The sequence below is a fragment of the Neurospora tetraspora genome (assembly GCF_033439725.1).
Source record: "Neurospora tetraspora strain CBS 560.94 chromosome Unknown B0H65scaffold_1, whole genome shotgun sequence".
In the NCBI taxonomy this organism is placed as follows: domain Eukaryota; kingdom Fungi; phylum Ascomycota; class Sordariomycetes; order Sordariales; family Sordariaceae; genus Neurospora; species Neurospora tetraspora.
In genome coordinates this window covers 2123772-2140539 of record NW_026944383.1, presented here as the reverse complement: position 1 = coordinate 2140539, position 16768 = coordinate 2123772, and the positions used below count along the sequence as shown (strand labels likewise).

The 16768-nt window shown below is 37.1% G+C and overlaps 2 protein-coding genes across 2 annotated transcripts; both read right to left on the bottom strand.

Annotated features, from left to right (window-relative positions):
• Positions 1–12597: 12597 nt before the first annotated feature.
• B0H65DRAFT_449065 (uncharacterized protein) lies at positions 12598–12901 on the bottom strand. The gene has a single exon (XM_062825934.1). It carries the CDS (start codon positions 12868–12870, stop codon positions 12613–12615), a length of 258 nt encoding a protein of 85 aa, XP_062686000.1. The 5' UTR covers positions 12871–12901; the 3' UTR covers positions 12598–12612.
• Positions 12902–13290: 389 nt separating this feature from the next.
• On the bottom strand, positions 13291–14646 carry B0H65DRAFT_19220 (uncharacterized protein). Its single transcript, XM_062821659.1, has one exon. The coding sequence runs from the start codon at positions 14422–14424 to the stop codon at positions 13765–13767; it is 660 nt and encodes a 219-aa protein (XP_062685999.1). The 5' UTR covers positions 14425–14646; the 3' UTR covers positions 13291–13764.
• Positions 14647–16768: the final 2122 nt, after the last annotated feature.

The window sequence follows — 16768 nt, the reverse complement described above, 5'->3', positions numbered from 1 at the left end:
TGACCCGAACACTCCTGAGACTCTAGATGCTTGGAGAGAAGTTGATGTTTGGATATGGAGCAAGAAGGGGCAATGAGAGGAGGGAAACAAGGTTATACTTATCCTCATGCTCAGATAGCAAACCCGAGATCATAGGCCATGGATGGCCGGAAAGTATGGACCCATGATGCACCAGCAGAGGACTGGACGATGGACGCCCATTGCCGGCGCGAGAAACATGGGCATAGGAATACTAGCGTTAAGCGTGGACCGCGGTCGCGAAAACGACATGAGAGACATGTTCGGAGACACAGGCGTGTAAGCTGTGCTCAGAAAGGTACGTATCTCTTGTGAATACTTTTTAGTGTAAGGCGCGAATACCTACCCTGTGGTGGAGAAGCCCAAGAGGGATTGCCGGAAAGAGAAGAGCAACTTGTAGCCTTCAGTGCTACCTTGGCTACGTTGCTACCCTTTGCCCTTGTCACGACCCTAGTCTTTGGTGGTTAGCATCTTGGCAGTCGGTGTTAAAGGCTGGAGCCCATGGACGATTCTGATTGCCCAGATATCAAAATAAACCTGAAACGTGGAGATCCATGGCGCCCGTCGAGACCCAGGGTCATGTCACTCGACGTTTTATTTGGATAATTGAGAAATGGGTTTAGATTCGACGGATAGAATAGCCGCCATTGTCGTTGTCGGTTTATGGAGTCTTGATGCTTTGAAGTTGACGTCAAAGATGTAAACACAGGTCGAAAACACCATTCAAGAGATGGTGATAGGGCAGACTGATAAGATACCGATAATCTTGAATCTCAATTATCTGCAGCAATATGTCAGATCGGGGAGAGAACACAATGGACAAAGAGAACAAAGAAGACGTACCGGCAGTTACACGTTCTCTCGCTCCATTCATTCCATGTGGAAGCTTCCTCAAAACGCTGGATGGCCCAAGCTCCCTTCATGAGACCAAAAGCATCTGGGAAGCCCTAGTTCTGAGAAGTTGAAAGTAGATGCGCATCTCAGCAACACCATTGGCTCGGAATCCCATGTCGATACAAGCCGCCATGCAGGCGTCTATGAGTCATATTTAGACACATGGTCCCGCCTACAGCGTAGCACTGTTACCCGTCAAGGGTCATTTGTACTCATTCCAGCACTCGCCAGTAGCAACGGTACTTTGTGAAGCTCTCTCGAGATCTGGGGCCCAGGCGCCAGCCGCGGGACGACGGGCAGATGGCAGATGGCGGTATTGATTATTAGGGCTATATGAAAGGGACGTACCTCCTGGGCCCACCTGGGCCCGCCCGCGCTTGCGCGGGCGAGACCTATACGCGACCTACGCGCGCGTGGCTTAATGTAGCGCGCACCGTGGCGCGCGCTGTGGCGTGTGAGGTTCGTGTTGCATATATATTGCTTAAAATAGTTAAGATTTAAAACACTATTATTTTCCTTTTTTATTAGTATATTATACGTAAATATTACGTATAATTTATTCTAAGTTCGCGTTTTTAAAAATTTTCGTATTGTATATGCGTTATAAATAACGGTATTAAAAATTTTAAAAAGAAGAGAGGGGAAAGGAGTAGATAAATAAAAGAAATAACTATTTTTATTAACGGTTTTATAACTTAGTAGTGAATACGTTAGTATTGTACTATTGAGGTTGTAGGTTCGATTCTGATTATTACTATTTTTTTTTACGTAGGTAAAGTTTTACTTTAGGAATTTTTTTTCCAAGTTAAAATAAGATAAATAATTATTTTCCTCTTCCGGTAGTGAAAATAAAATTTTATAAAAAAAAATTTTAGATTCTCTATAGTTATAATATTATTACAAGTATATAGGGTAATTTAATTATATACTTTATTGGGTTTAAAACTTAAAATAACGGTTTTAAAATAAGAAAGTTAAAAATGAAAAAGAATATTGGAAACTGAAAAAGAAAAAAATTATAAGGTTCTCAAAACAATAGATAAAGATTAATAACTATTTCTTTTTTTATATATTATAATAAAGTAAATAAAATTTTCGATTTTATATTTTTATTTTACTATCATTTTACTTAATATAATACGTATAATTATGAAAATAACTTATAAACTATTAATGTCTCTTTATATTCGAATTTAATATTTTTATACTTTATTTATTTATTATTTTATTATTATATTATTTTACTACTTTATTAATTTCTTTATTTAATTAATTATTTTATTACTTTATTTATATATTAGCCGCGGCGGCTAATTTAGTTAAGGGAAAGTAATTTATTTGCTTAATATTTAAATCGATTATTTTATTATATTATTTATATATTAGCCGCGGCGGCTAATTTAGTTAGAGGAAGGTAATTTACTTATCCAGCATTTAAATCAATTACTTTATTATTAGCTGCGGCAGCTAATTTGGTTGGGGGAAAGTAGTTTACTTACCCAGTATTTAAATCGATTACTTTATTATTGGCTGCAGCGGCCAATTTAGTTGGGGGAAGGTAGTTTACTTACTTGGTATTTAAATTGATTATTTTATTATTAGCTATAGCAGCTAATTTAGTTGGAGAAAGGTGATTTATTTAATCGGTATTTAAATCGATTATTTTATTATTTTATTTATATATTAGCTGCGGCGGCTAATTTGGTTAGGGGAAGGTAGTTTATTTATCTGGTATTTGAATCGATTATTTTATTACTTTATTTATATATTAGCCGCCGCGGTTAATTTGGTTAGAAGAAGTTAATATAAAGGTACGACGGAGGAATTAAATTTGGTAGCCGTAAATCGATTTTTAAAATTTCTTATATAAATGAATTTCGTAGAAATTCGAAAATTGTAATTTAGATTATCGGATTATACTTTTCCTAAATTAGCAGTCGTAGGGTATATAACAAGGGAGGGTAAGAGCGACCGGTTAAAGTAGGAACGATTAGTTAAAGTAGGTAAGAGGGGTTGGTTATATATAAGGTCGTTCATAAAGTCGTTTATAGGATTTAATTAAAGGGTTATGTATTATAGGGTATTATATATAATTATATATAGGGGCGCTTAGAAGGTTTAATTAAAAGGTTATACGCTATAGGATAATATATACAATTATATATAGAGGCGTTTAAAAAGTTCAACCAAAGGGTTATACGCTATAGGTAATATATACGATTATATATAGAGGTATTTAGAAAGTTTAATTAGAGGGTTATACGCTATGGGTAGTATATGCGACTATATATAAAGGCGTTTAGAAAGTTCAGTTAGAAGGTTATATACTATAGGATATTATATATAATTATATATAGAGGCGCTTAAACAGTTCAATTAGAGGGTTATACGTTATAAGATCCTATACGATTATATATAGAGGCGTTTAAAAGATTTAATTAAAATATTATACACTATAAGATTTTATACGACTATATATAAAGGTGTTTAGAAAGTTTAATTAGAAGGTTATACGCTATAGGAGGTATTCCTAGAAGGTTAAATACTATAAAGCTACCTAAGGGTCTTATTAGAGGGTTAAATTTTGTAAAGCTGTTATAAGAGAGCTGCTTAAGTATTTTTAGGCATTTTTCCGTAGGGTAAATTATAGAATTTATATAATAATAAATTTAAATTTGTAATAGTTAGCTTTCGGTTCTAATCGATAATAATAGTTAAAAGTTTATAATTTATTTTTAACCTTTTTAATAGATTTAAATTCCTACTTTATACCTTTTTTTGTAAGAGAACTATTAGGGCGTGATTTTAATACCTTTCTACGGTTCTATAATTTTTCTATAACTTTCGTTAGGTATAAAAATATATATAATTATATTAGAGATTAAAATACAAATTGCGTTCGGATTGATATTTTTACTTTTATATTAAGCGTAGAAAGGACGTTTTTAGGGGTTTTCTTTTTATCAGAAAATTAATTTAAACCGAGGATTTATAATTCTATTACAAATTATTTCAATACCATTCTTCGAGCGGTATTTAGGATGATTTTATAATAGGCTTTATTTTTAAAGTTAATAATATTATTTAGATTTATTAATAGGTTATTACCTTAATATTAGTTTATAAATATGTTTCGGAAAGGTATTACTCTACGGACGGTATTTAGGAGAATTTTAAATTAAACGCCAACGGATAGGCTATATTTTTAGTATTAATATTATTAATTAGATTTATTAATGAATTATATAGGTATTAGGGGAGGTAGGGAAAGCGGAATTAGACTACCTTTGGGTTATACATTCGCGCCGCTAGTAGAATAAATTTGGTACTAATAGCTGTTATAACCCTAACATTATTTATAATTAAATTATATAATAGGGATATTTAAGAATATTTATATTTAATAATAAGAAGTGAAATTCTTAGATTTATTAAAGATTAATTATTATAAAAGTTTTTATTAAAATTGTTTCTATTAATAAAGAGCGAAGATTTAGGTTTCTTAAAAGGTTCAAATCCTATTTTAAAAAAGGTAGGGAAAATAAATTGAATTTGGAAGTAATAATTAAACCCTTTAACCTATCGATCATCTAACGTAGGAAGGTAATTTATAAAAGAAGCTTTAATTTTAATTTTTGTAGTAGTATAGCGAATAATTCCTTATAATCTACCGGGGTAGTAACGCTATATATATTACGCCCCTCTTTAACCTTATTCTAAATTCGTTTAGTTAGTATTTAAAAAGAATAGTTTTAGTATTAGGGAGTACCCTATAAATTAATAGTTTGAACCAGCCTATTAAACGAATAATTAAATTATTCTTAGTAATTTTAATCGTTTCGGACCTAGCCCGGCTAATAGGCTAGGCTAGGGTTAAAATAGCTAATTTAACTAAAATATTTTAACCATTTCGGACCCGGTCTAGCTAACGGGTTAAGTAGGGATTGGAATAGCTAATTTGACTTCGGAATTTTAATAATTCCGGATCCGGCCTAATTGACAAACTAGGTAGGGATTGGAGCCGTTTAGGATCCGAATATAGAATTAAACCTTTAATTAATTTTATAAATTCACTTTATTATTTTAATTAATATTTATATTTTTTAAAATATATTTAACCCTTAATTAAATTTGAATTTATTTCTTTACTTTAGTTAATACTTATATCTTTTAAAATAAATTTGAATTTTGTATGTATTATCTTTCTAAATTTATTTTAGGTTTTAGTTCGTTAGAAATTTTTATTAGGATTAAATAGTAGTTTTTTAAACGGAAGATATATTTTATCTATTACGTTCTACCCTATTTAAAGCATTTCGAACCGTATAGGAAGTTTTTTTCCCTACGCTATTAGGTTAGTAATTGATAAGTTATTACTTAAAGGTATAGGAAAAGAATTAGGTTAATTTAGGGTTGGTAACTTTATTTAACCTTTCCTACACTATTAGGCTAATAATTTATAAAGTACTACCTGAAGGCATGGGAAATAAAAATCAGGTTAATTTAGGGCTTAAAGGTTTAATTTAACTTTATAAAAATAAGTTTATATAAAAGATAAAATTGCCGTATATAAATCGATAATAGAAGATTTTTTTAAATAAAAAACGTAAGCATAGAGCGTTAATATTAGATTTATTTAAACGAAAAAGATAAACGTAAAATAATAAAGGATTTATTTAAATAAAAAACGTAAATATATAACTTTTCTTTTATTATTATTCTACGCCTACGTTTTGTATTTAAATAAATCTTCTATTATTACTTTATACTTTCTTTTTTACTTTTTAAAGTTTGGACAAATTGGAATCTACGGGTAGAACGGGTATATAAAGTAGGTTTTTAGTACGTTTTTCTATAGTCCGTTAGCGTAAATAGTAATACAATTAATTTTATTCTAATACTAATTTATAATTAGGTACATAAATAAATATTTGAGTATTACCTTAATAAATTAATAGGTTACCAATTCGAACCCAATACGGATTACTTTTTTCCCTTTTTTTTATATATATTTAAATTTTTAGTTTTTTCTATTATTTACAATTAATTTTTTATGTTATATTACTTATTTCGAATATTATAACGAATATTATTATATAGGTAATTCTTATTTTCTATATTACTCTTAAAGCGCCCTTCTTCTATTTATTTACTATACATTAAATTCTTTATACAATTTACAGCCCCTTGCAATTGTTTATATATAAATATTTTTAGCTTCTATTATACTTGGCCCGTATTAGAGATTTATAGCAATTTGTTAATTATAGAATTGAATTATTTATAATTTTATAATTTCCTATATTTTTTATCGCTAGGCGAAGGTTCTTCGTTTATCTTCCTCTCTTCCTTACCTTTATACTTCCTAAAATTCGTATAATTCGAAGCCTTTTATTACTATTTTTTTTAATTAATAGGCTAAACGAACTTCTATTAAAATTTAATAATAATTAACGAAGTAATAGTTTTAAAAATACTTGTACGGTAATTATTACTTTTTATAAAAATAATACGAATATTTAACGGATTCTTAATTAAATTATTTTTTACTACCGGTTAACCTTATAAAATATATACGTACTATATTAATATTTTTACTAAACCGGTAAAAATTTCTACTTTCTTTCGCTTCGCATAGGATTAATTTTTATATTAGCATTAAAAATCGAACGAAGCCGAAGAAGTTATTTACTTTAACGATTATTCGAATACGAAAAATATTTTATATTTTAATAACGTAATTAAAATATTTTTATTAATGCAGATAATATATTTAAAAATACTAATAAGGGAAAATTGTTATATAACCGTTTTATTTTAGTATTTTAAGGCGTTGTAATAGCTTTCGAGGGAGTTAATTATAAGAAATTTTATAATATTAATTATTAGAAAGTATCTATTAAAATAGGAACAGAACGTAATTTACTTATAAGAAGAGGGAAGAATATTCCTTAACCTAATTTACCTAAAATTATATCGTTGATTCCTAGTTATTTTTAATATACATTTGATTTTTACTTAATACACCTACTTTAATTAAAGGAATAGATTTTAAATAGTTTGCTTCTATCTTACAATATTTAAACATTCGAATTATATAATTTAAATAAGCCTATTATATATTAATTAAGAATTTCTTTTATAAAATTCGTTTTATATAAACGTAATAAAATAAATATTTAACTTCCTAACCTTCAAAGGCATTTTATATTACTTTTTACTCTATAGCCGAATTATCGGTAAATATATATTAAAGCGGCTACTTTTTAGCGTATTATTCTTTAACCTATCTACAGATTATTAATAATATTTTAATAATATTATTACTATTAGTTTTTTAGGTAAGAAAGTAATTATACAATATTTAATAATATTATTTATCCTAAATAAATAATATATAGAGGTATTAATTAAACTAATTAATTTTATAAGTAATATTTGTAAACGTTAAGTAGCCGCGCCGTTTTAAAGTTTCGAATTATTTAAATAAAATTTATAATATACCCGGTAATTGCTTATTATTTAATTTTCGGATAGTAGTAATAAATTTAATACACTAAATACTTCCGTCGGTCGGGTCGGAGAATTAAGAATTTAAGAAATCTAGTACTTAATTTATTTAAATATTTTTAATAAAGTTTTTACTTATTCGCTACGGATCGGAGTATTTAAATTGTTATAAAGAGCTTACGTTAATAATATTTTACCTTATAAATTAACGTTTACCTACCTTATACAATTACTTTTCGAAATTGGAATTTCGGCTATTATTACCGCGTAGCTAATTATAAATAATAGAGGGAGGGAGGCTACGAACGGCCTTATAGAGCAAAAACTTCCGAATACTATTTAAAATTTTATTTTAATCTAAAAATTCTAAATCGTAATAGTAGCGTAAATTATTAATATTATTAAAATTATTCTTTAATTAAATAGCCAGTTAAAATAATATTAATCTGTCTGGGAAAATAATTTTTTTAACGGCTTTATTAGAGCTGATAAATATATACGATAGTTTCGTACGTTAGCTAATACTTCGATTCTTCCCTTTTTTTTTTTTTTTTTGTATAACCGATAATATAAAGATTAGGTTATTAGTAAAGGAATAGTTACTTTTTTTAGCCTTTTTAGGTACGTATTACTTTATAAAGGGCGTATAGATTATATTTAAAAAGTTCTTATATTATACTTATTATTCCTTTATAAAAAAGATATCCTCTTAGTATAAAAAGAATTGTATTCGCCGTTCTAAAAGGTTTACGGGGATACAAAAAGGGTTTTAAATTTTAGAAGGTAAAATAGGTAGAATAGCGGACTTTAATAGAATATATTAATTCAAGCTTTTTTATGTATATTTAAATAAGTAAGGTTTTTATTTCTATTAATTTCTATAAATTTAGCGGTTATAATAGGTTTAGCGACTATAATAAATTTAACGGCTATAGTAGGTTTAATAGCTATAATAAATTTAACGGTTATAATAAGTTTAATAAACGTAGGAGCAGCGGGTATAGTAAATTCGGCGGGTATAATAGGTTCGGCGGGTATAATAAGCTTAGCGGGTATAATAAATTCGGCGAATATAATAGGTTCGGCGGATATAGTAAATTTAGCGGATATAGTAAGTTTGGTAACTATAGTAAATTCGGCGGTTATAATAGGTTCGGCAGCTATAGTAAATTCGGCGGCTATAGTAAATTTGGCGGTTATAGTAAGTTTAGCGGGAGCGGTAAATTCGGCGGATATAATAAGTTCGGCGAACGTAGCGGACGTAACGAATATAATAAGTATAGTAGGCATAAAAGCTTTTAGAATAATAATTAAATTAATATTTCTTTTCTTTATATATTACGCGGGTTTTAACCATTTCTAAATAGAATTTCTTATTCCTAATAAGCGGTATTTTCTTACTCCTAGGGGGCAGTATTTTTGGGTATAGTATCTAATTATTTAAATGTTAATTTTTAATATTCTAATTATTATTTTTAAAATTATATTTACTGTAAATATCTATTATTTTTGTAAATTCGGTACTATTCCCTCTAATAAAATTATTTTCGTTAGTTAGTATTTGCTTTATATCTATTATAAATTGAAGTAATACCTTGGTAAATAGAACTTTATTAAAAAAATCTTTAGGAAAAGTATTAACGTTTATTAGCTATAGGGGGAAGGTTTGGTCGTAATTAATATTAAAATTTATTATAGTAATGATAGTAGTAGTAATAGTATTACTAGTATTGATTATTAATTTAGTTTAATATTATTTTATAAAAAAATAGTTTATATATTCAAATTTCTAGTAAGTTAATTTATCTAATATTTATATATTTGATTTTTTTTAATTAAAACACTTCACTACTACTACTACACTAGCTTTATCGTATTTAATAGTCTATAATATTTATAATATTAATAATTAAAGTAAAGTAATACCAAATTTTAAACGGAAAATAATAATTACTTTAGAAAAGGCTTCTTTATTTACTATTCAATTTGTATTATAATAGTTTTGTCCGATGTCTTCCCCTAATATAGTACGTTATAGTATTTCAATATTATTGAAGAACCTAAAAAAATCTGGACCAATTTTTCTCTTTTCCTTTTTTATTTCTCTAATACGGCGGTACTACGCCACGTCGGCGGCGTCAGCGTTTCGAATTCCGTTGTAGGTGCTCCAAGTTCCGTAGTAGACCTGCAAAAAGGTACGTCCCTTTCATATAGCCCTAATATTTAATTCTCAGATGGCAGCAAGAGCGGGCCAGGGACAGAACTTCTTTTGTTGGAGCGTGTGTTTGGGGACAATATCGGGATAGGGCGGAACAGAATGGGGGTCGATCATGCTGCCAGATGCCACTTCGGCGCGGGGTCATCACGACGGTGCTTCCCGCAGCACCATCACATCGCAGCCCAGGGCATCGAGTCGAGCCACGACACGTCTGATGGAGCAAGGCTTCGAACCCATCGCGTCCTTTTCTCGCAACACCACCCGGACACCACCGCACCACCATCACCACCACTAGCAGTTGTCAACGCGGCAGCTATACCACCTACCCCGCGGCGACCAAGGCATGCTAGGCCGTTGAGCCGGACTGCTGAACGGACCCATCCGCAGACGAGAGAAGCCATACGGAAGGCTGCCACGGCTCGACTATAGAAGGTCAGGCACAGATGCAAGGCCAGCTCTTGCACTGAATCCAGAAACGTCCGAGGAAATCGTTCTGATACGACAGCTAGAAAGACATTCGCCTCCCGCTATCTCGGTGATAGTGATAGCTCGCAATATCCATACATATTGCATTGCATACCAGGCCGACACTAACAAAAAAGTAAGGCGGGTTGGGCACCCATCCTCTCCATCCTTTCGTTCGACATTTCGGCTATCCGGAGTTTGGGCTTGCTCATTGATGGCTTGCTCGCATCATGTTTCTGCTCGAGACTCCAAAGCAGCTCCACGATGGTTCCCCGCTACCAGTCGCATTTCTCCTCTGAGAGAAACAGCAGTGCTAGGAGCAACCTCCGATCCTATGGCGGCCCTATTTTGGGTGGATTCATCGACTGCTTTACCCTTCCACTGTGATTATCATCTTCTTCGGACGCGGCAAGAGAGGCCGGGTTTCGGTCGAGTCTGATGAAGGTTCAAGATGTGAGCGGTTACTGAAATTGCATTGTCTTACGACCGACCGCCGGAGGTAACCAAGGTCGGGATCGAGCAGGTCCGGTGTCTTTCAAAAGAAGATTACAGCATGAATCCTCAGCGGCCTTCGGTTTCTCACCGAAACTAAGCGCCGCGAAACAGAGAAGAGGGAAGATGGAAGCTGACGACCGTAAGAAGCGCAGGCGCTTGCGTAATGGCGCTTGCGTAATGGCGCTTGCGCTCGACTGTTAAGGAATTGTGTGGAGTTATTGCGGTAGACACTGAACACAGCGGGTCGGGGTTAATCGTGCACTAACATCGGCGGCGGCTGGGCGGTTACGGAAATTGTTAGAGGCCGGTTTTGCCAACCCAATCCGATATCCGAAGCTCTCCTGTTCATCATCTGACAATTCATCCAAAATTGCTTCATTCCTCACTTTTCAAAAGGGCTTGATGATGACGGAACAGGTTGACAGTTGCACAGCCTCATTACGAGGTTTGTAGGCGCTTAATATCTCCAGTCTCACTCACGGAAAGAGGCATATCAGGGACGAGGATCTTCGGATCGGAAACCCACAATTAAGCGCCCGTCCAAGATCGAGGACGATATTCATTCCGTTCGTACACACAAGGTGTCGTACAACAACAACTCCCAACCTCCTGCTCCCTTGAACTCACCGAGCAACATCATCAGTTCGAGAGGAAAACCTACCTTCGAAAAATACAGCAAGCCAGATGGCAGCAAGGTCACCATGTCCAAGAAAAGGAAACCCGAAGTCGCGCCTGAGTAACGTTACACTCCTGGACGTCGCCTGAATGGCACCGAGAACTGCGCAAGAACCACCGAGATTTTCGGAGTCGGAGTCGTCCCGTCCGCTTAACGTCGCCGGCGGCCCGCGGCCTTTTCTCCGAACGGGAGCTTCAACATCGACAACTCTTGCAGTTTGTTCTCCAATTTTCACGCAACACCAGATCCCCGATCTGCAATCTCTGTTGTGCTGTCAGTCAAGCAAAACGCGCTTTTCTTTTTTCTGTCTTTTTCTTTTTACTTTCGGGTCTTCTACCCCCCTGTCTTTGCGTGCCGCATGGAAGCCCGACCAATTCCCATTCCCCACAAGGGTCCGATTCTACCACTCAATTGTCTTGACCAATCAGACCGCTTAACCCGACTTACACCACTCATACTATTGCCTTTTTGGACATGGAGGACATTGGGAAGTTTTCCCGTCGATTGGAAGACGTTGAATCTGTCGCTATATATGTGGGTAGTATGTATGCTGTATAGAACGGCAGACAACCAAAGACTGGAAGTTGTCTAGGTTTCTACCGACTTTCGTTCCCTTTGCCAGTCTGGGTCTGGAAGAGAAGAGGAAAAAGAGGGGAAGGAAGACTGGAAGAAAAGAAACAGCGAAGAGGGAGAAACAAAAAAAGAGGAGTCATCCACACATCCTTACATACTAAAACATGCAGAACACTATATGGACACTAGCACTAACAGACCGAGCTAGGCGTCCCGACTAATGCTAGGTGAAGTGTCAAAACTGTACCCATTAACATGTGGTGCCATCGTCCGTCCCGGGTACCAGACCTTCGGCAGTTTCTTTCTGTTTTCCGTTCTTTTCCCACTTTTTTTTTTTTTTCACTTTTTGGGTTGACAGATGTTTCATTGTTTCATGTGGCAGCGGGAGAAACATGAAACAAATCTTTTCTGCGAGGCATACTCCATTCCCTTTGAGGGTCTGACCATTCACCTCTTCACGATCTCTCTTGTATCCAGTGTCGTGGTGCGGGGAAGGGATAAAAAAAAAACTTTGTGTGAAAGAAGCACGTCAAGTCACGCACATACATGTGAAATATGTGTGAACGTGACTCATGTGAAAAAGAAAAAAGAAAAAAAGAAACTCCGTTATCTGTCGACATGGCATGCATGATATGCTTGGTCTTTGTGTTGTCCATGTCTAGAAAGGTCTGATATTGAGGCTTTTTATTTACCTCTAGAGCTGTATGGTTGTGATCTTCAAAGTTCCATCCAAGCAGTGAATGGATGAGTAGGTAAACGCAGGTCATATCAGACGACTGACTGACGAGTTGAACTTGCAGTTCTCATCTACAACTCGAACTTTTGAAACCGTTTTTTTTCCCCAGAGGAACCTAAGGTTGGAAGAAGGGCCGCATACCCGTCTTCCCGGAGCGGAAACTCTTGTGATAGCATCATTTCTTGTCAGTCTAATAATTTTCCGCGCCAGAAGAGGAACAAAGGTAAAGAACAATGCCGCCCCTCGCTTCCCCCATTCTTGACCACGTGCGCACCAAGAAAACATGAAACACAACACCTTCCAGCTCCCCTCCTCCCCGCTTCCCTCTACATCTACCTACCTACTTTACACCTCCATCCTCAGGAACGTTTGACCTGGGTAATAGTCATAACGAAGCACAGCCTCATTCAGGCCCATTCTCCTGGCCAGTGCGATCGACCGAACGTTGAAGCCTTGTTGTGCATCCAAGAATCTTATTAGGTGGTGCTTCATCTCCCAGATGGCGGCTATTTGTTTCGTTTCATTTTCCGTTGGACCAATCACGTTTCGCATACACTCACCAACAACCCGTCTCTTCAGCTGGACAACGTTCACTCATCCTTTTTTTTTTTTTTTTGGTTGCTTGCTCGCGCTTGTTTCATCATATAATTTTGAGATGGCCAGGTTGACACCCGGACGGTCTTGTATATGTGCAATGAGGTGTGAGGGTTGTGCTCTAAGACCGTAGAGGAACAACCAGGTAACTTTCTTAGGAGGTCTTTACCTTTCTGAGGTATGGTTCTCACCAGAATTGCGGGTTGGTATACAGTGCTAGGGTTATAAGGGACTTCGCTGGTTCCTTTTTATTGTATTTTTAAAACGGAAATTGCTTTGGACATTCATCGGCGGAAAGTTGCGAGGCATCACATGTTGATCTCGTTGTTGGTTGTGTTCAAAAAGAGAAAGCAGCATAGATAGTAGCGGGAAAATACCTCTACATTTCAAAAGTGCCTGGATCCATTTCAATTTTTCTTATCTTCAACGGGCAATGATTGAGCAAAGAGAAAAATGAGAATGAGGGAAACAAAGGGTGAGCTGACGGAGAAGTTAAAATAAATGACCAAAACCCGAGATTATTCCAGGAAATTTTATTTCATATCATCATCAAACCATCATCCAATGGAGTGTCTCCAAAGCAGTTCATCCAAGAATGAGATGCACATCTTCAGCTTTCGACCTTTCCCATGCCGACCTGAATACCTGCCCGACTCCCTTTCTGTAAGCAATGCCATCTATCCACTCAACCCAAAGGACATGGTAGAAGTTCCATTTTTCCGGGTATTGAACTTGTGGCCAGCAGATGGTATGCCCGCGCGAGATAGCAACAAGGTCTACTTCAATCCCCTGGCTCCCAGCATCCCATCTCTTTTGTATGTCGTCGGCTAGGTTGGGGAATAAGACGCCAACGGCTTCTCCCGAGTTATCACAGAGGATAACTTTATAGTCCCGGACACTGTATCCACTGTATCCGAGAACCTTGACTTCGCAACGACAGTCCTGCCATTCGGGATTTGCCGCTTCTTCATCCGCTTCTTCTACTCCCATCTGGTCATTGAGGTCTTTGCCTGGTTCTTTGTCTTCCACGTCTTCACCCAACGTGTCCCTCACATAACTCCCAGGAGCTTTGAAAGCTCTGAGCCTCAACTGAGTCGTCTCCGCGCAGAGATATCGTCCGAAAGGAGGCTCTACGTCAAAACCGCCCGGCGATGGCTCCAGCTTTTCTCCCACAGGAATCGGATGGAAGAAATAGCCCCAATCATATGCATCGGAGCGGCAACGGTATGATGTATGAAAAATCATGGATTGATATGTCCAGGCCGAACTTTTCGCACTCTAGGCGCCATAAATCTCTGTGTTCAACACTTCTCCACTCCTGACTGTCATCGTAGTTTTCTGTACTCCAACCCTCTGGGAGGGAATCCTCTCCTTTCCCAAAGTAGCGGATCTTGTAGTCATACCAGTCGTTCTGAAATAGCACTGACTCTCGTCTCGCTCCTATAGATGCCTGTAAGAACCACTGCAAAAATGGAATGGTCCTCGCGTTTGGAAACTCTGGTATAGGCAGCCCATATGGAGGATAGCTTTCTTGGTCGAGCGGGCATGTTCTCCAGGTTGGCGTCAACTGTCCCCACCACCCTGCCCACGACCAACTCGGTGGAGCAAGGTTGTCTGCCGCTGAACTTCTCCGGCGGAATGGTTCTTTAGGGTTCGATCGCCATATTAAGGTACCATCTAGGAAAGATATGGGAAGCCCATATAGAAAGCCACGGGGAAGCTTCGGTTGTAGCATACAGATGATACTGAGGGAAGCAGGTACGACATCCGTCTCGAACGAAAGTTCCCGCACATTGAAAATAGTAATGTACGTTTCCAGGATCTCAGTTCTCAGAGGCTCCCGAGGATGGAATATGTCACGCAAGCTCCAGTCGAAGTATTTGTTAGCCGCCGGCACGGTAATATCGTGTAAGCGACAGATGTTCTCCTCCGCATCTTCGTAATTCAGACCACCCCACAATACCGTACCATCAACGAAGATGAGCTTCCAGGTTGAAAAAAAGATGTTCCTGTAAGGTCCAACCTCTTTGAGCCCATGTGGACTTGCGCAATGCCGCTGTGTCGTTTGATAGCGTGACGCTGGTCTCTTCCGTCAGCTTGAGAGTGGGTGGAAGTATCCTTGGCTCCGATACCCCTTGTATGCCACGTATCCCATGATTTGCGTCGTCTCCATCAGCAGCAATAATCGTTAGGGATGCGTTTTGGTATATTAACGCCATGCAACGGAGCTGGTGGTGCAAATGGGCTTCATCATCCTGCACTATGCAAAGGGCGTCTACCCAAAGATATCGCTCCTCGATAATGCTGACGATTTTCATGGCATGTTGTATTGTCGCGGGTATGCTGTCCGAGAGCCTCTTCAAGGCTCCCTCCTGTTGTAAGAGAGCAATATTTTCCTTGGTCGCCTTCAGCACCGCAACTTGCCCCCAGACATAACTCAGTGCCACATAACTCTTCGTAATTCCGCCACCGGGAACAAGGCACATTTTCTCAACATCTACTAACCAGCATGGAGAAGTCCTTGGGCAAATGTGTTCATGGCTCTCGTCACGGGCAGCTTTCCAGGACTTGAGCAAGTCGGGATCGATAAAATCACTGTGGCGCACACGGCACTGGACTAAGTAATTCGGATAATAGTAATCCGAAGAACCTGTCGAATCGTCTGGTAGGTCCCTTCTAGAAATCAATATGGCACGTTGGCTGTGGTTATTGCCAGGCGCGTAGTTCTTCCAGGAATCATGTATTGTCGCTTCGATGAATCCTCCGGGTTTGCGTTTGAAAGACAGGGTAAACTTTGACGGGTGGGCTCCCTTGCCCAAACAGTCGTTGATAGCATATTCCAGGAATTGTTGGTGATTCCCGCATGTAGACGTATCCGATATTTCTTCTTTGGTTCCAATGGTCCAACTGACTGGCCCAACCAGCTGGTAGTCGGTAACTTCCAAGGCCATCCGCAGAACCCTACGACATATGCGGCATTGCATGCCCAGTGTGTCGATCTCTTCCTCAATAATGAATATTTCCCGGCCCTCCAAAAGTCTTGGTACGTAAGGAAAGCGACGCAGCGAAGCCATGTTGCTCTTCAGATATATGGAAGCTGCAGTGGCGCCTACAAATAACGGCTTATCAGTCAAATTCTATAGCCGGCATCGAATGAGAATGCTAAGAGAAAGAAAGAAACCAGGAATCGAACCTTAAAGACCAGACTTTCATTTCCAGCTAGGGCTTACTCGTCTCCGAGCCCTGTCAAGCAATACTGTTCACGAGGCAAGCGTAACGCCTGTGAGATGCTGTGAGGAAGTTCGACATTCCAGACAGGTGTTGAAGATGCGAACGGATCTTGAGAACTTGTGGGTTGGGAAGGGAGGGGGGGGAGGGGGTTATGTAGAAGGCGGAAGATGGAGAGAAGAGCAAACGAGAAAGAGGTAGAGCGATCTCTGGTGCAGCGAAGCCCGCGTCTCGAAAAAGGTGCTGTCATTTAGACTATGGCCCGACGTCCAGCCTGTTCGCCTCGGTGGGATAGGAGATTGCACGAGAGCTAGCAAATGCCTCGACGGAGGGGATCCGAGTAAATCGACTGCCGAAATCT